At 36.6% G+C, this 27,314-nt stretch overlaps 1 protein-coding gene across 1 annotated transcript; it reads right to left on the reverse strand.

Moving 5' to 3' along the window:
- Window positions 1–4,735: 4,735 nt before the first annotated feature.
- LOC140156499 (uncharacterized) lies at window positions 4,736–26,903 on the reverse strand (the record flags this gene model as incomplete). The annotated part of the gene is made up of 6 exons (XM_072179441.1): window positions 4,736–8,313; window positions 18,895–19,430; window positions 20,062–20,292; window positions 20,897–22,273; window positions 23,551–23,639; window positions 25,867–26,903. Coding segments are annotated over 6 exons (4,530 nt in total), but the record flags the coding sequence as incomplete, so codon positions are not given.
- Between the last annotated feature and the right edge of the window lie 411 nt (window positions 26,904–27,314).

A 27,314-nucleotide genomic window follows, 5' to 3' on the forward strand; every position in this document is an offset into this window, starting at 1 on the left:
CAATTGGAATTCTTACTATAGGTATCACTCCCTGAAAATATTTGATCATGTCTCACCTCCTTTTTCAACCAAATCGACAGTAATAACTCTTGTATGAGGGATCAACATTTAACCACAATTTGCTTCAGGTAAAACTCACTTCCTGGGAACCCTTAATAATTGGAACCCAGCAAAAGAAATCTGTGAGAATGCCTACAAGATCCTTACACGGGTAATTATTTCAAAAGAGTAAGTGGAATAGTGTGGAAGCCTTGTGGAACGGGGCTGCTTCTGCTTTTCACTCACTTTCTTCAAGAAACAGGTCTTGTTCCACACTATTCCATTTACTCACAGATTTCTTGTGTTGGTGCCAATTATTGGGCTGTGAATGTGGTCCAGGAAGCTGTTCCATGTCAGTGCATTTTGCTGTTGTGTCAGTTGGACAACTGTTTGTTTACTGACCAGTGTTTAGAGTAGATTATTGAAGTAATGCTATGTGCAATTTTTGTTCATTTTTCCAGCCATGGCTTAATTCCGAATTGTCACCTAATTTGGGTGTACTTTGTCTTGGGTCCAATCTCTATCATGGAAAGTTTGCTATATCTTTCTAAATATAATGATTGTTTGTTCTAGATTTGTGTTTTAGCGTTTCATATTTGAAAGAACTAATGTTTAATTGCAACATTTCGAAACTACAAACCCAAACTGGGTGCTATGATGTACAAGATTGGGCTACGAGTTTGCATTTTACCAAGTTAGCAATAGGTATTTCCTTCATGTTGCCAATGCATGACTTTCTTTATTATACTCAAAAACGGATTTTATTATACATGTACTAGAAAGTTGTTTACGTGCATATAGGCTCCTTCACAGTCGGTTTGTGTTGTGTATGTTTACAACTGAGCCACATATAGACTGGGTTGCCGGACTACCAGACAAAGAATCTGTTTTTTGACTATAATTTGGCCTCCTATCAGTTTTACTGATAAGATGGCTAATTGATTTGACTATAATTTGGCCTCCTATCAGTTTTACTGATAAGATGGCTAATTGAAAATAAACACTTATTTTGTAAACAGATAATGCTCTGTGGTTATTTATGGATGGAAACTTAGGAAATTGCTATTAATGAAATAATTAATATATTAAACATACATTTTGCTTTGTTAACGATTAAAATCCGTTCGCAAATAAGGTTTTTAGAACATTTTGAACAATTTTGCTCTATGAAAAAGGATACAATTGCACCCCTGCTGATAAGCTGTCAACAAGCATTGACAAGTAAAGTGTGACCACTAATTAAACAATAATAATGAGCATTATCTGACCATTCCCTGATCTGACCAGAGCTGGATATAAATAGTGCACTACTACCAACACTAATTGATATTGGGAGTGACACTAGTCGTCGAGGGGGGGTACCAGTAATTGGGGTAGATAGTGGCTTTGGTTTTATACATTTTTGGTACGTGTAGAGCAACCGGGAATCCCTGGGATTGAGTAATCAGTCTTTTTGATTAGGCCAATGAAAGTCGATTTTCAGTTTCCCGTCACCGCCCTCACTTCATTTTCTGACCCTCATTTGAATTCATTATTGTGACTATTTTTAATATACTTTTGAATCTCATTAGGGCTAAACATCCATCTTCAAGTGAGTGAGTGGCAAATAACAACACATTTTACATTCGTGTTAGTCATATAACGAAAGGCAGAAAAATAATGAATAATGAAAAAGTTACCTCACTTGTTTTCAGAAATTATGTGACGGGAAACTCAAAATTGACTGTTAGTGGCCTTATGATGTGATTGTAACTACCAGTAAACTATACATTGCAAATAAATATATCTAAAATTAATTACCATGCTTCAATATCAAGGTTAACAGTTACTGATAATAGATAATTGGATTGTCATGAAATGTGGTTGATATGAAATCCCTTAATTAAGCAGCAAACATTCTTAAGGTTATCTGAATATAGATTGTTGGATTGTTGTAAAACTCAGAGGATGTGATTTCAATTGAGCCGTTTGTTACAAGTATGAATTAAATGTAGACCAATTTAGCACACATTTTCGACATGAAAATTTTGAGTATTTCCTAGTATGTCATTGGTGGTATTTACCAATAATTGCCAATATTTCGCACCCGGTTAGTTGTCCCAAACATTCAAATTTACTAGCTTTCCAAGTAGGCCTACTTGCAATGCAAAATTATGAAACATGATCTTCATCCATGGCGTTGTCTTTTTAAAGACATTTCTTGTTATGGATAGGATCTTAAGACATGACCTTGTGAACAATTATAAGTTTATATACAAAGCCTATGTATCATGCAGAAGCTATCAGATAACACACAAAATAGTGAAAAATGCTACTAAATTTAACTTTATTAATGTCTTCATCTTACAGACTTTAAATTATATATATATAGTAATTAAAGAGTAATTAAAGGTGCATGGATACAACTATTCATTTATGAAAATCTTTATTTATTAACTACATGCATACCAATTAACCATTAATAAACTTTTTTTAATTCTAATTATAGATGTCTATACTTTGAATTTGTTAATTTTAATATTATGTAATATCATGTGTGACCCGTTCCATCGTTCCGTCAAAACCAGGAACAAGTCGCATTTTTGACATTTCATGATTTGAATAAAAATGTAAGCACGGAACAATAAGCTTTAAAATGATACCAAAACTAAATACATAGCTTTAATACTTTCCAAGATATGGATAATTTAATGATACCTTGGATATTTTTACAAAATTGCTATCTGAGTAATGTGCTAATTAGTTTCCTGCATTACACAGGATTGAATAGGGATGATCATAGTTCAACAGTTATGTATTGATTAAATAAACCTCTTTTTAATAAGTTCTTTCAAAACGTGAAAAAGTTCAGTTAGTCCCAAGGTCAAATACCTTTTTTATGTCCTATAACTCAAAAACATGCCTGGCACAGTGTCGACACCCTGTATTGTAAGTATTTTTTTCCCTGCAACTTAATACTCCCTTGGGGAGCGACAGGCGATTGGTATTTCAGAAAGGAGTCCTATCTGATTGGCTAGAAATCGATCGCTAGATCGCTCAGTGGTGAAGTACAAACTCAAAATGTAGAGTATTCAATTCTGTTTAAATCAATATTCTATTATTGACGCAGATAAAGAAAGTTGCATAGTGTCTCGATATGTGCATTGTATTATAGACTTGTGATTTAATATTCTCGTGGATCTGAGCTGAATGGGTGCACATGTTCCTTTTATATGATTGTAATTCCGAAACAATTGAATATATCACATTTTTAACGTACAATGCAGTAAAATATATCCACAGCAAACAGCAATCGCCGCTGATTAGTGTATTGAATTTCCAGTTAGTGTATTGAAAACAAAACCTGGGTTTTACCTGACAACAAATCAAATTTTCTTCTAATGGCAACATCATATGGGGTACTGAGCATGCGCAAATCGTAAAAACGTGTAGAATAGAAACTCTGCTGTGGTATCTCATATTGTGTAAATGGTATGCTTAGCCTGAGTCGCTCAGCCTATCTCGAAAAAATCGCCATGCGTAGCTGTTGAAAAACGAGAGGATTCGCTGTACTATCACGGCAATTTTTACATGAAGATATAGGGATGATGACGCTGTGCCTGGCGACTTGTTCCAGAGTTTGTTGGTCCTGGTCACATACAGTCAATGTTTTAAATTTCAATGTTTTAAATCTTATGCTCTAAGGGGTTAATCAATAATGCTTGTGTACATTACTCTTTTAGAGTTACCATACATGCATTTTCATGTTACATATTCTAAGACCTTCATAAAAGTTTTGGTGATCACCAAAACTTTTCGAAACATTATATAAAAATCTGTACCCATTTGGTACCATTATAGTATAACTCTGTCCAATTCAAGATGGCATCCAAAACTGCCACAAGAATGGGATATATCCAACAAAATATACTATACATGTAGCAAACAATATAGTCAAAATTAATATTTCTTATCAAAAGTACGGTAATACCCCCAGAGCGGTATTAAATGATGAGTGTGATTCTGTGATTACATTTAATCCTTTGATTTGTCTTTTGCCTTTCCAGGCATGTAAAAAGTTTGCAAAGTGTAGATATAAGTTTTAACCTTGTCATTTTTCCTAACAAAGCTGTAGCCTAATCAACTTCCATAACTTGGCTAGCATTGGCACTTTGTAAAGTGACTTTAGCCTAGTCAAATTTCCTAACATAGCTGTAGCATTGTCAACTTTCCTAACACATGAATACCGAAAATTTGTGTCCAAGAATGGATGTTGGCCAGCGGGCATAAACCGTTTAGTCATGAAAATATATGAATGAACCCTGTTCATACATACCAGAATATTTTGTGATGCATATTTCATGAATAACAAAAAATTACAAGTAACATTATTAAAAAACACGATTTTCATGCGCGCGCTGTTACATAGGGTGTCTGTATGAACGTAAGGTAACATTTTTTACCAATAAAACTAACTTAGAAATAATTCAGCTACGAAGTTGTGGACACCTTTTATTTTCACACTTAGTGAAGAGTCATATAATTATTTCTAAGTTAGTTTTATTCGTACAAAATTTTACCATACGATCATGCGCGTATTTTGGGGGGGGCTTTGGGGCGCCAGCCCCGAGGGAATCAAAGCAGGGGCGGCAAAATCGAAGGGCGGCGGGAAGAAGAAGGGCGGCAAAAAGAGGCGGCGGAAGAAGAAGGGCGGCAAAAAGAATTTTTAAAGAAAAAAGGGCGGAAATTGTGAAAAAATTGTACTATATATCAAAATGTGTTGCTTTTGGGGCTGTTGCGCCTAGAAATTACTGTTATTATTATTTGTTCATTTGCAATAATGTTACAGCTCAACTTACCGTACTTTGCCTAACCAGACAGTCCATGCCAAAATTGTTACTACACCTTTACATTTCATCGAATCTCTTTTTGATGTCTGTCATTTTGAACATCACACTTGAAAGATGTATGCTATGTAGAAACTTTATTTTGCAATTTCATAATTGGCATATTATTAGCATATTTGCAAGAAAAAACATGAAAATCAATAAATACCTATATTTTTCACAATTTCAATATTTTATTAGAAATTAAGCATGTAGGCCGTTTGTTATGACTTGATGAATGAAGTTGTTAAAACAGATTTTGATATTTTTGCTTATTTTTCCTTTTTTGCCCCAAAATGTGTAAAAATCAACATTTTTTGGATGACCTATATTTTCTTTGAATATTTATCAAATTTCTTAATTTAGGTATAATACAGTGCAGAAAAAGATGTCAAAAAAATCTGTTAAAACAGATTTCCAATAAATTGTTCCATTTTCCATTTTGGGTTAAATACTCAATTTTCATGCGCGGGATATTTGAAACATAAAATGAAAACATGTCCATTGCACTTTTTCCTCGAGATGTACTATAATATCAAGGTTACGGATATTATAATCCCTTCTTATCTTCACTGATCCATTGTTATGAATGATCAATGAAAAGGTTCAGAACTGGGCTACTAATGGTCTGTCTGTCAAGAATCTATAGTTATTTTCATGACTGTGTCAACTCAAAAATCATGCAAGGTCGAATGTAGGAAAAGTATGATCAGTTGAGCTGTATCATTAACAACATTTTTTTTAAATATTGTTAAATAAAAATAATTGATTTATGAAATATTCATATTTTCTAAACAATTTTTATTCTAACTCTCAAAGAATTTCGTACACATACAAGCCCCCCCCCCCTACACCCAATCCTGAAGTATTTGCCCAAACTTGGATCACATACTTTGAAATGGTATCATTAAAGGTGGTAATCTAGACTATCAACACATGGTGTTTTCAACCTAGACCCAAGCATTCTTATACCGTAAAACCTCGTCTACAAGCATATAGAGTGCTTCTCATGAAAGCTTAATGAATCAAGGCGCCATTAAGGAGTTTGAGCAAATGAATTACAGATCCAAGCATATACAAACAAGTATTATTGTAAGACCAATCTATTGTATTGGCATATTTACGCATGTATCGTATTATTTTAGGTTTATTCAAAAACACTATATATGCTTGTAGACGAGCAAGCCTCGAAATAAGCATATCTGGACCAGGAGCCACACATTTGGAAAAAGTGGCTCCTGGTCCTGTGATTATCTAGTGGACCAGGAGCTATTTTTAAAGAGCTAGGAGTCATTTAGATTTTAATTGTACACATTAAATACAAAAACCGGTTTAACTACCACGCTCTAAATTGTGTTTAAATGTAGAGCCTGGTTCACTAGATTTTGGTGTGGACCAGGAGCCAAAATGTTATGACCATTGGGTAAATGGCTCCTGGGTGCCTGCTTATTTCGAGGCTTGTAGACGAGGTTTTACGGTATTCCAAGTTTTGGTTTAAATTGCTTCATCTTTTTGGATTCTATCATAAGAAAAACTGTGTAACACGTAGAGTGGCCCATAGAACAGTTTACAGTGCACGACTTTCTGAGTGGTGGACGTGTACCATACAATGTTTTTTGTTCATACCACCTAAATAAAACACATTTCAGGCCTAACATTTCATAACACTGGAGTTAAGATAAAAATATAAGCTTTCACCAGACACCAAATCTGCATTTAGATGGCAGTAAATCAGGAAGGATGATCACAAAAAGGTGTGATCGACTGACTATGTATGGATTGTGTGAGTTCTGATGTGAATTTTCAAACTACTTTTATCAACCAATCAATTCCCTCACTACACATAATAGCCAAGGTCACTATTTGGTATGTGTATTAATATATAGTAAAAGACTGCTATTTCTAGCAAAACATTTCTGTAGTGTGAGTTCTGATGTGGTGCACAAGGACACTTCTATCAGCAAAACATTTCAGACAGTGCTCACACTGAAAAGGTTTCTCTTTGGTGTGAGTTCTGATGTGGTACATAAGGCTAGCTTTTTGTGTAAAACATTTCTGACAGTGCTCACACTGAAATGGTTTCTCTTTAGTGTGAGTTCTGATGTGGCGCACAAGGACACTTCTATCAGCAAAACATTTCTGACAGTGCTCACACTGAAAAGGTTTCTCTTTGGTATGAGTTCTGATGTGATTCACAAGGATAGCTTTGTTTAAAACATTTCTGACAGTGCTCACACTGAAAGGATTTTTCTCTGGTGTGAGTTCTGATGTGGTGCACAAGGAAACTTCTATCAGCAAAACATTTCTGACAGTGCTCACACTGAAACGGTTTCTCATTTGTGTGAGTTCTGATGTGGTACATAAGGCTAGCTTTTTGTGTAAAACATTTCTGACAGTGCTCACATTGAAATGGTTTCTCTTTGGTGTGAGTTCGAATGTGTTGTTTAAGAATACCAGACTTTGCAAAACATTTCTGACAGTGCTCACACTGAAAGGGTTTCTCTTTGGTGTGAGTCCTCCTGATGTGGTACACAAGGCCACTTCTATGGGCAAAAGATTTCTGACAGTGCTCACAATGAAGGGGTTTCTCTTTGGTGTGAGTTCTGATGTGGCTTACAAGGCTAGTATTTTGTGTAAAACATTTCTGACAGTGGTCACATTGAAATGGTTTCTCTTTGGTGTGAGATCTGATGTGTCTTTTTAGAGTATAGTTATCCGAAAAATACTTCTGACAATATTCACACTGATATTGTTTCTCTTTGGTGTGAGTTCTGATGTGTCTTTTTAGAGTACAGTTATCTGAAAAATACTTCTGACAATATTCACACTGATATGGTTTCTCTTTGGTGTGAGTTCTGATGTGTCTTTTTAGAGTATAGTTATGAGTAAAATACTTCTGACAATATTCACACTGATATGGTTTCTCTTTGGTGTGAGTTCTGATGTGGTGCACAAGACCACCTTTTAGAGCAAAACATTTCTTACAATAATCACATTGAAAGGGTTTTTCTTTAGTGTGAGTTCTCATGTGGCTCACAAGGACAGATCTGTAAGCAAAACATTTCTCACAGTGCTCACACTGAAGAAGTTTCTCTTTAGTGTTAGTTCTGATGTGGTACCCAAGAACACTGTTTTCACCAAAACATTTCTGTGTCTCTTTGATGTTCAAGCAGTTATTACATTGACACCATAGCTTCAAGTGGTTATTCACATGTCTTTTCAGCTCACCACTGTTTGACAAACTTTTTTGGCAAAACATACTTTTGTATCTACGAGCCTGCACATATTTAATCAGATGTCTGTTAACATGAGTTTTCAATTTGTCCAAAGAATAATGCTCGAGTTGGCAAAATGCACAGGAAAATGGTTTCAAATGTTTCATCGCCATATCTACAATTGTATTTACACAGTGAACGTCAGATTAATCCAACAAGATGTGTGTATACCTCAAACCCACCATGGAAGTCTATGCTAGCAAAGATGTCCTTGAGTGGAACAGCAAGTACTACCAGACCACAATCCTGTCTCAGTCCAGGCTCTCCTTTTATTGATGTTCAACTGCAGATATATGTATATCAGTGGATCAAACTACCTGAAACATTAAAACAACATAATGCTTGATATTATATTGCTTGTTGCATTCCATGGTGGTTTGAAACAGAATTTAATTTTGATAGGTCACATTTGTTAGATTATTAAAATTGAGTTGTCTGCAGGGTGATTAAGGTATATAATCTCCTTCATTTTTACACCCTTTATATAAAAGCACAATAAAATGTTACGTGACGTAATTTTTGAAGGGTATGTTAGTTCATTGAAGTATACATTTAATAAAATCATGTTAAAATTAGAATTTGAAAATTTAGAATTTGAAAAACATTGAGGACGTCCTCTTTAGAATTAGGAATGAGGACACGATGACTCAGTGGTTAGGGCCTTGGACTCATCTGAGAGCTTGCTCGGCATGTGTGGGTTTGAGTCTCCGTCCCACTACCATGTTGCGCCCTTGGGCAAGCCTCGCTTGCCTCGCCCCACCCAGGTGCAATGGGAAGCAAACCATATCAATAGGAATTACTGCAACTTAAAATCCTGGTCACTGTGTCATAAATTCTGCATTGAATAAAATAAACACAATATCTGTGGGCATTTTGTTACTCTCTCATTTTGGTCATCAACAATTTTATGAACCCTATTTTTCTTTCAAAAATTTACAACCCCCCCCATCCAAAGAAAATGCCAGCCCCCTTAGTCAAGCAAAGCCTTAATGTGTGATTTGCTCCGCTTCAAAACCCTCATTTTTTTTGCATGATTGTAATGCCCAATGGTGTACTAAAATACCATGTGAAGGACTAAGCCTGAAAAAATTTAATTAAAGTAAAATTTAGAGTTTCCAGTGTAATAAGAATGGACTCGCTTTGCCCATACCATGCATGTGGCCGGGTGAAAGGACAATATAAGATTTTGGGCTTATAGTAGACTCTATTGTAGGCTGAATTTAAATTTACAAATTCAAATTTAATGAAGAAGGAGGCGGCCTATGACTTAAGTCCCCATATGATAACTCTCTCATTGTGTCTCAGCGGCCAATTATACACTACTCCAAGAAATTAGAGGAACAAGGTTATGTAATAACTTTAACTGGGTATTGCATCAACCGAAAGCACCAAGGACATGTCATTTGTATACCAGGTGTAGCCTATTGTAATCTTAGCAATACTGGACAGTCAAATGTGAAATCATGCATGTCTTCAAGGACTTACGGGGGGGGGTTCACTCAAAGCACTGATTTTGTGTAAAGCAGACTCAATAAGCTTTTCTCAGATTTCTTCATTCCAACATGTTAATCCAATTTCTACTGGTACCGCTCAGTCTTCTGAGCATGTGGGATGTTGTTAATGGCGAATTGACCGAGGTTGAGGTTGCTAGGGTTGTCCAGATGCTTGCAGAAGGTCACACACAGCGTTATGCAGCTGAGCAGCTTGGGGTATCCCCCAGCGTCATTAATCGTGCATATCATCGCTACCTGGAAGATCGATGGTCTGTATGGCAGAAGACCAGGCCAAGGCCGCAGGCGTATCACAACCCCCGGCAAGACCGTTATCTCCAAATGCTTGCTCGTCGGAACCGCCCGAGGCGCTGGTGTGCGTATGAGCAATGAAACAGGAGTCGTTTGCATGAAAGACGGAATGAGCAGCTAGAAGACCTGCAACAGGTCCGCATTTTGCCGGGGGGCACTCAAATATGACAGTGTACGCATGCGTGACCAAATTTTTTCAAACACCCCTAAACGAGTTTTACCCTACCAGCAAATTTAGCCCTTAATAAGGTAATTTAGTGTAGAATTTACCCCTAATGAGTTTTTGGCTGGTGAAAATGCAACAAATGTACCCTTTTTGGACTCATAATTTACCAAAAATTTGAAAAGGTACCCTAAACAAGTTGTCCAGTTTCAGAAAACTACCCTTATTCTTGAAAATCACTGTTTTTTAGACCCTAAGCGCGTCACGCGCGTAACTTGCCTTGCCTAAAAAAAACCACCCCCTTTTACTTGTTTTTTTGGTCACGCATGCGTACAGACCATTTATGTGAGTAATCCCCCCGGGCCATTTTGATCCCACGGCACTGCAGAGCCAGATTGGACTTTGCCAGAAATCACCAAGATTGGCAAGATGGTGATTGGACCGGCCCCTGTACTGTACCTGTACTGTACTTTTGGCTCTGCCCTGAACTTGAATTTAAAGATTCTGAACAGTGACCTTTGACATCTGACTTGGGCAAAAATGCACATTTTACGGGTAGGACCCATAGGTGTGAAACATGTGTATAAATTTAAAGTAATATTCAGTTAATTCATATAGAATAGTCTTTAACACAAAGATAAATAAATGAAGTTTCCACACAATGTTGACATTTATTTCTAGAAATTAAATTTTTCTACAGATATTCACACAAAGTTTTTGCTGTAGGCTCTTCTTGTGAATTAAAAATAAATACTTTTACATAAATCATAATTGCGTAAATATGACGCGAAAATTGGTATATTTCCGGGAATCTCAAAAGAGACGTCAATATGCACTACCGTAAAACCCCGTCTACAAGCATATAGAGTGCTTCTGATAAAAGCTAAATTAATCCAGACGCCATTATGGAGTTTGAGCAAATAAATTATAGATCCAAGCACATACAAACAAGTATTATTGTAAGACCAATCTATTGTATTGGCATATTTACGCATGTATCGTATTACTCGAACTTTCATCAAAACCACTATATATGCTTGTAGACGGGGTTTTACGGTATACTTTACAAGATGAATCTTGAATTTAGAGCAAGAAATATTACACCAAGAATATAATCAAGCGGAAAGTTTCCAAAAGAATACAAACTATATACAAAGCCTATGTAACACACAGAAGCTGTCAAATGCAAATAGTGGAAAAAGCTAAACTTCATTAATGTCTTTATCTGACACACATTAAATTATTTACACATAGTAATTAAAGGAGGATACAACTATTCATTTATGAACACCTACCGTATTGTCTGTAATAAAGGCCTCCTCCAATTTTTGAAAAATTGACAAAAAGCAAACATTTCCATGCCATATCATGTGAGTATAAGCTTAAAATTTGCATCAGTCATGTCAGCATGTCACTGACGATCGCTTAAATTACACATGCAAAACCTATTATGACTCAAACTGCCATCAATTGCCTAATTATGGTAGAATTTCACCAGAATCTTGTTTGATGATGCACTTATGGATGTAATTTTCTTCCAGCGAAAATATTACTTTCCACAACATTTCTGTGGGCGCCGCCATGTTAGTAATATGAGTCGTAAATCACTCTTTCTACAGGAGCACCCCCGGGGGAGCACCATCGGGAAAAAGTTTTTTCACTGACAATTCACTTACAATAAATGCCCCCCCCCCTTGGAAAAATGCAACACCCCTGGGAGTTTATTACAGACAATACGGTATATTAATTACATGTATACAAACCATAGTTTAAAAAATAATAAGTTTTAATATTAGGTAATATCATAATAGTCAATTTCAATGTTTTAAATCTTATGGTCTAAGGGGTTGTTTGTGTACATTACTCTTTTAGAGTTACCACACATTCATTTTCATGTTACATATTCTAAGACCTTCAGAAAAGATTTGGTGAAACATTATATAAAAATCTGTACCCATTTGGTATCATTATAGTATCATTCTGTTCAATTCAAGATGGCATCCAAAATTATCCAACAAAATACACTATACATTGTAGCAAACAATAATATTATAAAATTAATATTTCTAATACCCCAGGGCAGTATTAAATGAGTGTGATTTACATTTAATCATTTGATTTGTCTTTTCAGGCATGTGAAAAGTTTGCAAAGTGCATAGTTAAGTTTTGACCTTGTCATTTTTCCTAACAAAGCTGTAGCCTAGTCAACTTCCATAACTTAGCTAGCATTGGCACTTTGTAAGTTTTGACCTTGGCATTTTTCCTAACAAAGCGGAAGCCTGGTCAACTTCCATAACTTAACTAGCATTGGCACTTTGTAAAGTGACTTTAGCCTAGTCAAATTTCCTGACATATCTGTAGCATAGTCAACTTTCCCAACACCTGAATACCGAAAATTTGTTTCAAAGAATGGATGCTGGCCAGAGGGCATAAACAACCGTTTAGTCATGAAAATATATGAATGAACCCTGTTCATACATACCATAATATTTTGTGATTCTTATTTCATCAAAATAATAACAAAAAATTACAAGTAAAAAAACATGATTTTCATTCATTTTTCCTACCCGGTGAACTCACATCCGGGACACCGGGCATAAACACTGTTTATGCCCGGCTCTCGACCAATCACACGCGCTGTTACATAGGGTGTATGTATGAACGTAAGGTAACATTTTGTACCAATAAAAGAAATAATTCAGCTGCGAAGTTATGGACACCTTTTATTTTCACACTTAGTAAAAACAGTCATATAATTATTTTTAAGTTAGTTTTATTGGTACAAAATGTTACCATACGATGTTTATGACAAAATGTTGAGAGGGGACTTATATTACTAGTGACGTGTTTATAATAAGCCCAATCGGCATTGTAAGTTCAGGTTTTAGAGAGCAGTTTTGGGACTTTTTGAACTCTTGACATATCGGGGAAATTACTGTTATTATTATATTCAGTCATTTATTATTGCAATAATGTATCATTAACAATATTTTTTTAAATATTGTTAAATAAAAACAATTGATTTATGAAATATTCATATTTTTATTCTAGTAAAACATTTTAAATAATTATTTAATTTGCACAAGACCAATTTTCCCGATAAGTCAGAGGGCAAAGTGACACAAAACAGCAAAAACTGTCCCACAATGCATTACAAATTTAAATGCCGATCTGGCTTATTAAGGTTACACAAAGAAATGTAAAAAAGACGTATTAAGTCGTTCTCTAAAACCAAGTTTTCTCAGCAATTAAATATCGCAGTGCAAGAAATTGGATGTAGATTTACATTAATATTTTTGTGTTTTTGTACAATTTTTTAGAATCCGTTTTCAAATTCTTCGTTTATATCCTTTTTATATATGCACCATGCTAAAGATGCATTCCATGCTATGTGCCCCGTATAAAACCACACCACATTCTCCTTTTTTGTATTGTGCTACAAACTGATTAAAGAAATAATATGTCACCATTTATTAGAACTATAGTACTGATTCAATTTTAGAAGCTCGTTTTAAGGGAGAATTTGAATGAAAAAAAAACTGGTTTGTGAAATTATCGATATCTTGATTACGGGACGTTAATTTATACATCTGAATACCTACATTATTTCTCAACATTCTGCCAATTGATATTCCATGTGATTTTCACTCCAAATTGAAGCTAGTATTGCAAAAAAACAAGGTTTTCCTCCATCAGTTCGGCCAAAATTTCAGCGACGACATGCGTGTTTATATATTTTAAGAGCCATTATGTGGACGCGATTGTAATCATGACGGTGATACTTATATATCTGCTTCGAGGACATGCAATTGCGTAAGCTGATGTATGGCCGAGTGGATAGAGCCAGGAGGGTGAAAGTGCATAGAACCAAAGCCGGAAACTATGTCACGCTATTGTTCGACCTAGGATACATCATTCGCCATTTTGTAAATATTAACGCATGATCGTTGCTTTGAAATTTCCACCGGATAGTCTGTGGATAGCGTAAGAGCATGCGCAAAAAAAATAATATCATGAAGATATTTAAGGGAAGGGGAATGAACGTTTGGACAGTATTTATTGTGGGGCATTAGAGCACAACAGACATATCGAATTGCATTCTGAATACGAAGAATGTCCTTCTGATATCAAATAATTTTGATTTTTGAAATTCGCAATGTAATACACATTTTATGGCAAATCATTAAAAATTGATATTTTGATATTTAACAATACTTGAATTGTTATATATTGAAACTTTATAAATCTGATGATTTATACTTAAAGTGTATGTAGGTGGAATGAAAAGCCGACGATCAATTGAAAATTTTGACCTTTCGTATTGAAGATATGGATTTTTTTTCCCAAAAAAACCAAAAAAAAATAGGTCTTTTTGGAAAAAATCCATATCTTCAATAAAAAAGGTCAAAATATTCAATTGATCGTCGGCTTTTCCACTTTAAGAATATATCATTATATTTATAAAATTTATTTCGAGGACTGTTATATATCAAAAATTTGAAAAAAAAATTATTTTAAATAATTTGTCATCAAATTTGTATTATATCGTGAATTTCAAAAAATGAAAATATTTGATATCAGAAAGACATGCTTCGTATTCAGAATGCAATTCGATACATCTTAGGTGTTCTCATGTCCCACAAAAAATACTGTCGAAACGCCATAAACGCTCATTCTAGATCCCTTAAGATTGATTCATAGATGTTTCAATAATTACCGTCATATTGCATAGATTCAACAAAGAATGGTTTGTTAAGGGATATAGAATGAGCGTTTATGGCGTTTCGACAGTATTTTTGTGGGACACAAGAGCACCTTAGACGTATCGAATTGCATTCTGAATACGAAGGATGTCTTTCTGATATCAAATAATTTTCATTTTTGAAATTCACGATATAATACAAATTTTATGACAAATTATTAAAATTTGATATTTTTCAAATTTTTGATATATAACAGTCCTCGAAATAAATTTTATAAATCTAATGATATATTCTTAAAGTGTGTGTAGCTGGGAGGAAAAGCAGACGATCAATTGAAAATTTGACCTTTTATATTGAAGATATGGATTTTTTTCCCCAAAAGACCTATTTTTTTTTGTGTGTTTTGGTTTTGGGGAAAAAATCCATATCTTCAATACGAAAGGTCAAATTTTTCAATTGATCGTCGGCTTTTCATCCCACCTACATATACTTTCAGTATAAATCATCAGATTTATAAAGTTTACTTCAAGTACTGTTAAATATCAAAAATATCCAATTTTTAATGATTTGCCATAAAATGTGTATTACATTGCGAATTTCAAAAAATCAAAAATATTTGATATCAGAAGGACATTCTTCGTATTCAGAATGCAATTCGATATGTCTGGTGTGCTCTAATGTCCCACAATAAATACTGTCCAAACGTTCATACCCCTTCCCTTAAGGTTTTACCGTCGTTACTAAACCTATCGACCAAATTTTTTTAAATTGACATATTTTGTACATTGATATGTGTAGATAATAAATCTGTAAAAAAAAAAACAGGGGGTGCCGGACCTCACTTTTGAGCTACAGCCGTTTTAAAAGAGGTGTACATTTCCAAAAATCTCTGTACACTTCAATGGCAAAATCAGCAATTTGTCCAAAATATATCACCTTTTGCGTTGTATAAAAAAATTGTCGAGACAAAATTTTTTAATTTTATATATGTTATGAAAAGAAAAAGCTCTGTAAAATCGCGCAAAAAAAATTGGGGTCCCGGACCTTGTTTTCACGTAAATTGACCAAAAATGACCAAAAAAGCATTTTTTCTGCGACACCCGGCGTAGTAAACTGCGCATACGCAATTTGATGGTGCGTAGCAACGCGCGGGTACAGGTGCGTACTGATGCCAGTTTACACGCCAGATCAGCGCCCGTTAACGCATATGGCCACAAAAAAGAAATTGTGTGTTTGTAGGATGGTTGATCCTCTTATTGAAGTTGTTTGTGCACATACCATTATTGTAGGGGACCGGACGCGGAGCACAGGGCTATGACGGATGACAGGGGTATGTATGTTGTTACAGGAACCCATTAGTTCTGATTTCTTTGGGTAGTTATGATCGAAAAGTATGTAAAAAAAAAAAAAAAGTAGGCCTATTTTGATTTTTGAAGCTTGGACAGCTCACATAATCAAAGAAAGACCGCCGGATTATAATTAGCCTACAATGTATCATGTAATTATAATAGGCCTACAGTGAATATTTCACCAATCGCATTAACTTTGTTGAGTATCACCTGTAGGCCTACACAGACTTACAAAAATTATTCATGCCGGTCAATTCTCTATTTGTTTAATTTTGTATTTATTTCTTGTGGTTTTTTTTTATATATGAATTATGTTACATTAGTTTCAACACATTTATTCTATGGGTGTTTGTATAATAGGACTACCCTGGGGTGTTTTTTTTTACGCCACTTAGGGTATAAATTAGTTGATGCCATTTAGGGTATGATTTTTGCATGCATGTAGGCCTACTACGCCATTTAGGGTATAATTATGGTGTTTGCATGCATGCTACGCCATTTAGGGGAGGGTTTTGCATGTGTTTCGCCATTAAGGCGTGCGTGGGGTATGTGCGAACTTGAAGTACAGGAATCTCAAGAGGGGAAGCAACGAGTTACCCCAAATCACAGCGGCAGGTAGTCACTGGGCCGCCGAGTGCGAATATCTATAGTTTGGAAGGTTCGTGTTTGTTTGGGGCGTTTTTCCAAAATTTGATATTTTTGGTGATATTTCAAAAAAGCGACATGCCAAAGGCAACTCTTTGGGCACATAGTTTGTTATTATATAAAAATATAGGCCTACCGATATCTGAACATTAGATTGTGTAACTCTATCACCCCCTTTACCACGTCATATTTAATGACCCCAAATATAATCATTTTTCAACCCACGTTCCGAGGTCATTTTCTAATCGGGACTCCTGAATATAGTCATTTCAACCACGCGTCCCACGTTAGGGTTCATTTTCTAATTGTGACCCCTGAGTCATTTTTGACATGGGTCAATTTGTCACTAGATCGCCGGGGTCAAATTTGACCCTTCTTTAGTCGGAGCATATACTGACAGTCGCCTGCAGGGTCATGACCCTTTTGGAGTTATTTTTGACCCCGTATTTTTAAGTGTTTAGGGAGTGTTCATTAATACTTTGGTAGGGGGGCTGGTCTTCCTCCAATTTTTCGCTCGAAAACTTATTTGACCCCCCCTCGATGGACCGCTAAACTTTTTTGACCCCCCTCTTTTGACAGACAAAACTTTTTTGACCCCCCCAATTATCGTATAACAAACATTAGACTTAATAGTGTTGTTTCCAGTGGTGTGGTATCTGGGTCACATGTCATTGAGGGAGGTAAATGTTTGAAACATTCCCGGTGGGTTGGGGCAATTGCGCATGAAAATACTACAAACACAAGGAAATTTTCATTTTATACTTAATTTAGATATGTCCCAAATCAGGGTGTTTATCTGCTTTTACAGGTATTAATGAAATAGAGGATTTATTTTGAGGTTCATAGGTACATCAGCATATAATTTGGATCCGTGGCTATTATGATAGTACAAATGCAAAAAATTGGCCATATTGAACCTTGAATGGTCAAATATTGGATATGATATTTATGATGTTATGTAACCGGAAAGGAAATCTATTTTTCTTTCCTGAATTATCATTTACTTACTTGTTAGTTGTAGTATCTTGTTTATATTTTGGTATAGCAAATATTAGATATTATTATTAGGCCCTATCCCTCAACCCCAATCCTAACCTAAAATCCCCCAAAACCCTAACTTTAACCCTTCTCATACTAATGCCTTCGTACTAATGGGGCTGATTGAAGTTCCTATCATGCTGTGTTGTTTGTCACCGAGTTGATGCTGCGCCATTGACTGAAATTAATGATTTTATATACCTGACCTACTAGTATGAGACACGTGTGAACACGAATGAACGGTCTTAACGCATGTTCATGCAAATTTTTTAATTGTATCAAAAATAGATATAAAAAGAAAACTAATTCAAAATGGAATTCATAACTTCCATATGCCCTGATGCAGGGTTACTCTCAAAATTATTAAGATTAAAAAGTTAATCTATTCGATTACGATGAGGGACAAATCAAAGCTAAGATTAAGAATTCTTAATCTAATAGATTAAAATCTGAATTAGATTACCATTTTCAAATCTAATAAATTAATATTCAAATCCATTTGTATTGTGAATTTGGAATAGTCTTGGATTAATGTTTATTTCATTTCAAGAGTGATCCATGCAAAGATTTAAAGAGTCAATCTTATGAATTTGAATTTAATCTATAAGATTAAAAGATGGTAATCTAATTCAGATTAGCTCAATTTTAATCTAAGCTTGGATTTTCCCCCATCACAATCGAATAGATTAACTCTCTAAATTCCTGAGATTCAAAAGTTAATCTATTCGATTGTGATGGGGGACAAATCCGACGTCCCCTACCCTGCACATGTACGTAGTAAATTAAGGAAACTTCACAAACTCTGTGAAATAAAAGTTAACGTTCGCGTTATCATGGTTAGAGCCTACGCGATGAATGACTGCCGATTCATTATTTATATACATATTATAAAACAAATGGATGGCATAAACCGGTGTCACCTGTAGACAGTCTATACTTCAGAGTTGTGAGTCACTCTTTCGCGAAAATGACATATGACTTCTTCGCAAATTCGTTTGTCCTTCGTGACCCTGACGCTTCTTGTGCCAGCTATTGGCTCAGAGAGTAGCTGCTTGAGTGCTGTTTCTCCTCCACGTCTGAATGCAAGTTTAAGATGAGAGTACTGCAATCCAGAGCCGGCGATTTTGTTCAGCATGTTGCAAGACAAAGTAGAGAGACGACCTTTCAATGTCTTCAACCGTGCATTTTTCTCATTCAGATAGCGAATACGTTCAACCGCTGTGTGAAACGTAACCGTATGTTGAGCAAGGACGTCAAGAGGAATGCCAGAAACTGTCAGCAACTCTTCTAGCGCAATCACATCTTCAGCTGCATCGTGCGCTTCATATTCCTTCTTTACAATGTCTCTGTATAAGTTTGTTTGTGAGTAACTTTCCCGTCCTGTTAAAAATTGACGGAAAGAGGGAAGAGTGTCCATGAATCCGCCAACTACTGTCTGGAGATCTTGTGTAAGATGGCATCGTTCAGCTTCTGAGACGATAACCCGCATGTCAAATACACGAACATTGTGGCCACACAAAATAACCTTGGAGCCGATGGTCATGTTAGCTCCTGAAAGTATAATTTTATAGAAAGTAAACATGTTTTAACGTTACATGATTGATCATGGTCCAATGATATAGGCCCTGTTATAATAATGCATGTCGTCACCTTAAGAAAATACTATACTCTTTTATTTCTCATAGAATGGTGAAACATATCACTTTTATTTTCAAAATCAGTTGTGGCAAAAAGAGACCATAAGTGTCGATATTTAGCACAAACCTGACCCTTAATAAAAGTATTTACCCCGTATTTTGAACCTCAGGATGGTCGTATCAAATGTGATTATTTGGTACCAAATGTGATCCCTAGAATTTCGGAAGCTAATTTATTAGCGCTTTGTGCAATGGTTTATGTTAGGCCTACAACCTGTTTTTTATTCTTCTCTCACAGCTTCTCACACTACATACGTCAAACTGGCACACATAGGCTACTTCTTTGGCATGTATACAGATTTTTTTTTTGAATCTGCAAGAGCAAGGTGTCTGCATTAATTAAAATATTATGAAAATTGAAAAACAAACCGCATTTTCCAAAATCGGACTGCAGAGAAACTTTTAAGATAACATTTCAATTCAATTTGCCTTAGGCCTACAAAATGACATTATTGTTTCTGGTTCATGTATAACTTAGAAAATACCTTGTATAGATCTCAACCAGGAGATGAATTCTGTAAGAACACTATGAATGGGCTCTGCAGCAACTCTCCTGCCGTTGTGCACTAGTATACGTGAACCCTGCATCGTTGTTTCTACTGAAAGGCCGGTTATGTCTGATGCTATTGTTGAAATGTTACCTGTTGGAAGGACGTACTTGTTGAACCGTTGATCCCCTTTCATTGCAGCTATCTGCGTGATCTCGGCATTGGATCCTTTGATTCAAAGTATAAAAATGAGATGCATAAAATAAGTAGCGTTTATCAGCATTAGATAGTATATGTTCCTATAGGCCTATACACCCGGGGGCATTCAACTGAAATTTTGGCAGGTGTGTGCGGGCGCAGAGCGCCCCGGAGAGCGCCGATCTTCTGGAACTAAGAACTCAAGCGATTTGATATAAAATTGGATCGATTGAGCCCATATTTATTGGTCGAGCTATGAGTTTTCGTCGAGTCAAATATTTCAAAATTCATAGCGAGACCAATAAATTTTGGGCGTAAAGCATCCAATTTTATCATTATTATGTGTTGGATCCAATATTTTTACACACTAGGATTCATTAAAACATAATAATGGGCAAAATAGGAGCTTGATGAACTGAAATTTCAACATTTGTGAACTAAAATTGGGCCAAATTATAGGCATTGGAGCATTATCTAATACTGTGAAAACTTGTAAACCAAAAGGATCGGACGTAGGCCTACGCATGTAGTTTACCTATAACAGAGTTGTCTAGAAATTTGAGTGCAACAGAATATTGTAACAATTAGAACAAGAAACAGGTAACAATGTTATATAAATAAGTATAACAAATACCTGTGCAAGTGGTCTCCAGGTCAAATAAAATGACTCTATCGTCTGAAACTTGATCAGCAGTGATTGCTCGCATCTCTGGCTGTCTCACCGGTGCAGGTATCTCTTCAGTATCAATGTTGTCCAGATCATATCCGCAGTCTTTCTTGTAAGTCACCCCTTCTCTCACTTCAAATGTCGATGTTGCCCTCAGACGATCTTGTTGGAGTTGTTTTCGTCGCAATTTGGTGTTCCTGTCCTTGCTCCTCGTTGTCGATCTTTGGCGCACAGTATTACTGAAAATAGCGTGCTTAAGAGTGAATGTTCCTGGTGACAAGTTTTTGTTTTTGTTATCTTCAGAAACATAGACATTCCCAAGGTTTTTCTGGCACACGGCTGCGGCAACCCTATAATCATTTGATTCACTCCCCCCGTAATGTCTTGATTTTGGTGCTTTTGATGCAACCGTCGCATTGAAGCATTCATTGGCTTGAGAGTTCAAGACAGGAGCAAGATTGTCTGCATTTTTTACTTGCATGTCCATGATACGTTCCAGTTCTGCCCTTGTATCCGTGTCTTGTAACGGTTTACCACCAGGCAAGGCTTTATGCCTGTAATTTGTTGGATCTTGCAGGTAACGACACCAAGTTCCGCATTTGATATGCTCACCATAACAGTGGGGAATGATGGCTTGGAGATTTCTTTGGATTCCTTCTGCATTCCCCTTATTCTGGTTTATTGCGTAGGAGTAGCACTTCAGAATGTGGTGAATCACCCCCTCTGTAACTTCTGACTTAGTCTTTTTTATGTCATACAGATGGGATGCAAGACTTCTTTTACTGTGGATTACGTCGGAGACTTTCTTGATATTAGGATTAAGTCCCTCCCTAAGTTGCTTTATTGTCGAGGCATCTTCATCGCCGACAATATGGCTTAGTTCTGCACCTTGTTGTTGTAATTCCTTCCCAATTGTTAAAGCCACGTCGGGTTCCATGGCCTTGCTTGATTTGTGCCAGTTCATCCTACAGTCGTGATCTTTTGGTGGACTGTTCTTGTTCTGATTATCATGGTGGCACTGCTTGCACCATTTATTTTTTGTTGCATAGCCTATGATCTTCTGCGTTTTTGATCCAATCATCACACCGTGGCCAGTGAGGCTGTTATGTGCCCTTCCTCTCTTCTGCCATCCCATATCGTAACTAGCAACTACCCCTCCTTGCTCTTCCATGTCCGCTGTTTCTTCTTTCGTTGCTTCTTGGCAGGCTCGTTTTGCAGCGATCTCAACATGCGGGCCAACTTCTCGCTCTCTCCGTTTTAACAGATTTTCGTAAACGTGAGGAAGATTCATTGTAGTTAGGAAGTTATTAACCTGTGTTGGTCCCATTCCAGCGTGAAGCATTCCTGAAACAAGAGAAAGGAAATCACATAGGTAACATAGCGGATATACTTTATGAAAATGAAACTGACTTGTGATGCGAAAACACGTCTCAATCTGTTCTCAGTAGGAGTATACTTACACCCAAAACTTAAGTCCCGTTTAATATAGGGGTATACTATCAAAGAATGCTGGTCCCGTTATAGGGTATATTAGCTTACGTAAAACAGGGGTTAACTCCCACCTGGAACCCTGGATCTAGCCCGGGGGAGGGGGCACTCAACTTTAGAAGTGACGGGTATGTGATTACTACTGGCTTCACGAAGTAGGGGACTATCGGCACAAAAAGGGGGATCATTGTGTACACAAACAAAATGAAAAAGAGGTGTTTTTTTAAAGAGGGTCATTGGGTATATGATTTTAAAAAATGGGTCATTAGGGAGTGTTCATTAATACTTTGGTAGGGGCTGGTCTTCCTCAAATTTTTCGCTAAAAAACTTTTTGCCCCCCCTCGATGGACCGATAAACTTTTTTGACCCCCCCCCCCCTTATCGTATAACAATATACTTATTACTTCATAGTGTTGTTTCCAGTGGTGTGGTATCTGGTTCACATGTCATTGAGGCAGGCAAATGTTTGAAATACAAGCACAAGGAAATTTTCATCTTCTACTTAATTTAGATTTGTCCGGGTGTTTATCTGATTTTACAGGGATAAATGAATAGAGGATTTATTTGAAAAAAACAAAACAACTTGGAGCAAAATTCTATTTCGTGCTCCAAATTTTCCAAAACAAATTTGCTGAAATAAGAGAATTTTAAAGTTTCTGCATTATTTTGGGGCATTTCTTATGATATCATTCTAGAAACAAAATCAAGAGTTATTGGGTAGCCGCAACTAATAAAATGGGGACATTGGATCATCACCTAAAAAGTGGGTCATTGGGTAGCCGCACCTATTTTAGAGGGCACGGGTGTGACTTTTGAAAAAGTGGGTCATCGGGCATAGCCTATAGTCGAATTATAGGCCTACTTATATTGACGGGCACATACCGTCACTTCTAAAGTTGAGTGCCCCATCCCGGGGATCTAGCATGCATGGGAACCCACCCCACGCATGGAAGAGAGAAACGATTATCTCTTTTTTCATGCCCCAAGTATAACAATTAGGCCTATACCAAAATTCGTCGCGTCAATAGGCCTATCCCGATACTAGCAGCTGATAAATTTCAATATTTATTTATTTATTTATTTATTTTTTATTTATTTATTCGAACATACGCTTTTACATCGATAAAACTCACCAAGAGCTGCTTTTGTGTTTACATCATATACTTTTCTTGAATTGTTCAAATGAGACTTGGAGCTGGCAACGTCATTAATATGCCCACAGCTATCACATGTTGTAGAAAATATACAGGCCAGTCCTATGATTTTCTCGCCGATAATATTGGTGATAAGTAAAACCTGACCGCATCTTGAGCATCCCTGATGGAGCTGCCGCACGACCTCCGAAATCTCAATGATGCGTCGACCTGTTACTGGACTGTCGTGATCTTTGGAGGACCCGTCATCAGTAGAACTGCGCTGGGGCTGGTTGGGAACAAGATTTCCCAGTCTGGTTGGTCGCTTGCGAAAGCAACCATCTTTTTTACGCTCAGCAAACATTGTTTACTTTATTTGTGGCCCTAACGATATCATGATACATCACCGGTGCGCCAAAATAAGCCGACACGCACAAAACAATAATGTTCTCTGCGATGGCCGCAACGCAATGCCGAGCAACACGCGAAGTACGCACGCGTTTAAAACGAGCGCTAAAATCGAGTCAAATCAGCTGACGACGGTAAAACCTTAAGTACTATACTTATATTTAGTAATTGAAATCGGAATTTGAAGAAATCAATGTTTTTACCTGTCGGTATTACAACTCGTGAAACACATTAGTTATGTGCCTGGCTGACCTAAATTTACTAACCTTTAACGTTTCTTCTATGAACTCTAACCCTCCTGCAATATGGCGCCTATTGTCTAGACCTAGGCTACATCTTCCGGTTTGGTTAGGAAAAATGAATGAAAGAGAGAAAGAAAAAGAGAGAAAGAAAAAGAAAGAAAGAAAAGAAAAAAAGAAAAGAAATGAAAACAGAAACCTATTGCTTTATTCTTTCTTGCTCCTTTCTTTTAATTAATTTAATTTAATTTTAAATTTAAATTTAATTTCTTTATAATTATATTTGATTGATTCACTGTAGTGATTGATTGTTTTTCACTTTATATAATTCAGAAATTTGTAGATCTGCTAAGTCTGTTTTGTTGAATATTCCCAAATTCGATTTACAAGTAATTGCTTTATGATATTGTTGTTGATGTTATTGATATTGTCTATTACATTGTAGGCCGAATCAGGGGAATATAGCAGCATTGATTTGATTTTATATTTCATCAAAGATATCAAGGCTATATAAATTCAAAATCAACACATTTTCCACATGGTGGCGTATCTTCATGGGGCGGGCTGCAGGCAGGGGGGCCAGAGGAAGTTCCCCAATCGATTTTAAAATTTATAAAATCCTTATGAAAATTGTCGAAAATGGTTTGTGCCCCTCCCCCCCGGGCTCTGGGCCGTGGATCGATATTCTATTATATTAAAGTAGGCTTACGTCCCGATACGCTTGTTCATTTTCTGCACGGCTGTTTCTGTTATGAACTTACGCCCTCTGAAATCAAGCGCATGAAAAACCTTTGGCTTATACCTTAACATGAAAATACATCAACTTTCAAAGAATTTCATACACATGCCCCCCCCCCCCAAAATGAAGTATTTGCCCAATCTTGGGTCACATAATATGAAAAGAAACATTAAAAGTGGTCATTTGATTATCAACACATGGTGTTGGGGGGGGGGGTACTCAGTACATGACCATACGGGGATGTGCCGCAAACATAGGTAGCATTTTCAGCCTTCTGGTATATCAATGACCCCTTTTTCAAAGCCTATTTTGGTATATGAATGGGTCCTTTTCCTTTCGGAAAACAGACCAATTTTTCCTTAATCTAGCCAAAATTTTCAAAAATTTGTAAAAACTAAGACAATTTTGGATCAATTGGGCCGAAAATTTTGACTTTTGGTATATCAATGGGTCCAAATTTCTTGAAAAATTGATATATTTATGGGTCTACTTCCAAAATCTCAGCGGCACGTCCCTACCAAAACCAAACTTGAGTACCCCTGGGCTCGACCCAAGCATTCTTATAATCCAAGTTTTGGTTTGAATGCTTCATTTTTTTGGATTCTATCATATTAAGCAAAACTGTGTATCACAGTGGCCCATAAAACAGTTAACGGTGCACGACTTTCAGAGTGGTGGACTACTACAATGTTTTTTGTTCATACCCTAGGGTTCATACCGCCTAAATAAAACACATTTCAGGCCAAACATTTCATAACACTGTAAAACATAAGCTTTCACCAGACACCAAATCTGCATTTAGTAAATCGGGTTTGAGTATTATCACAAAAAGGTGTGATCGTCTGACTATGTGTAGTTTGTGTGAGTTCTGATGTGACCTACTTTTATCAACAAATCAATTCCCTCACTACACATAATAGCCAAGGTCACTATTTGGTATGTGTTTTAATATGTCGTAAAAGACTGCTATTTCTAGCAAAACATTTCTGACAGTGTTCACACTGAAAGGGTTTTTCTTTAGTGTGAGTTCTGATGTGATTGACAAGGGGAGGTTTTTGTGCAAAACATTTCTGACATTGCTCACACTGAAAGGGTTTCTCTCTGGTGTGAGTTCTGATGTGGCGCACAAGGACACTTCTATCAGCGAAACATTTCTGACAGTGCTCACACTGAAACGGTTTCTCTTTGGTGTGAGTTCTGATGTGGTACAAAAGGCTAGCTTTTCGTGTAAAACATTTCTGACAGTGCTCACATTGAAATGGTTTCTCTTTGGTGTGAGTTCTAATGTGTTGTTTAAGATTACCAGACTTTGCAAAACATTTCTGACAGTGCTCACACTGAAAAGGTTTCTCTTTGGTGTGAGTTCTGATGTGGTACACAAGGCCACTTCTATCAGCAAAACATTTCTGACAGTGCTCACACTGAAAAGGTTTCTCTTTGGTGTGAGTTCTGATGTGGCACACAAGGCTAGCATATTGTGTAAAACATTTCTGACAGTGCTCACATTGAAATGGTTTCTCTTTGGTGTGAGTTCTAATGTGTTGTTTAAGATTACCAGGCTTTGCAAAACATTTCTGACAGTGCTCACACTGAAAAGGTTTCTCGTTGGTGTGAGTTCTGATGTGGTACACAAGGCCACTTCTATCAGCAAAACATTTCTGACAGTGCTCACACTGAAAAGGTTTCTCTTTGGTGTGAGTTCTGACGTGGCACACAAGGCTAGCATATTGTGTAAAACATTTATGACAGTGCTCACATTGAAAAGGTTTCTCTTTGGTGTGAGTCCTGATGTGGTACACAAGGCTACTTCTATCAGCAAAACATTTCTGACAGTGCTCACACTGAAAACGTTTCTCTCTGGTGTGAGTTCTGATGTGGCGCACAAGGAAACTTCTATCAACAAAACATTTCTGACAGTGCTCACACTGAAAGGGTTTCTCTTTGGTGTGAGTTCTGATGTGGCACAAAGGTTAGCTTTTTGTGTAAAACATTTCTGACAGTGCTCACATTGAAATGGTTTCTCTTTGGTGTGAGTTCTAATGTGTTGTTTAAGATTACCAGACTTTGCAAAACATTTCTGACAGTGCTCACACTGAAAAGGCTTCTCTTTGGTGTGAGTTCTGATGTGGTACACAAGGCCACTTCTATCAGCAAAACATTTCTGACAGTGCTCACACTGAAAAGGTTTCTCTTTGGAGTGAGTTCTGATGTGGTGCACAAGGGCACTTCTATCAGCAAAACATTTCTGACAGTGCTCACATTGAAATGGTTTCTCTTTGGTGTGAGTTCTAATGTGTTGTTTAAGAATACCAGACTTTGCAAAACATTTCTGACAGTGCTCACACTGATAAGGTTTCTCCTTGGTATGAGTTCTGATG

The sequence above is a fragment of the Amphiura filiformis genome, chromosome 7 (genome assembly GCF_039555335.1).
Source record: "Amphiura filiformis chromosome 7, Afil_fr2py, whole genome shotgun sequence".
NCBI lineage: Eukaryota > Metazoa > Echinodermata > Ophiuroidea > Amphilepidida > Amphiuridae > Amphiura > Amphiura filiformis.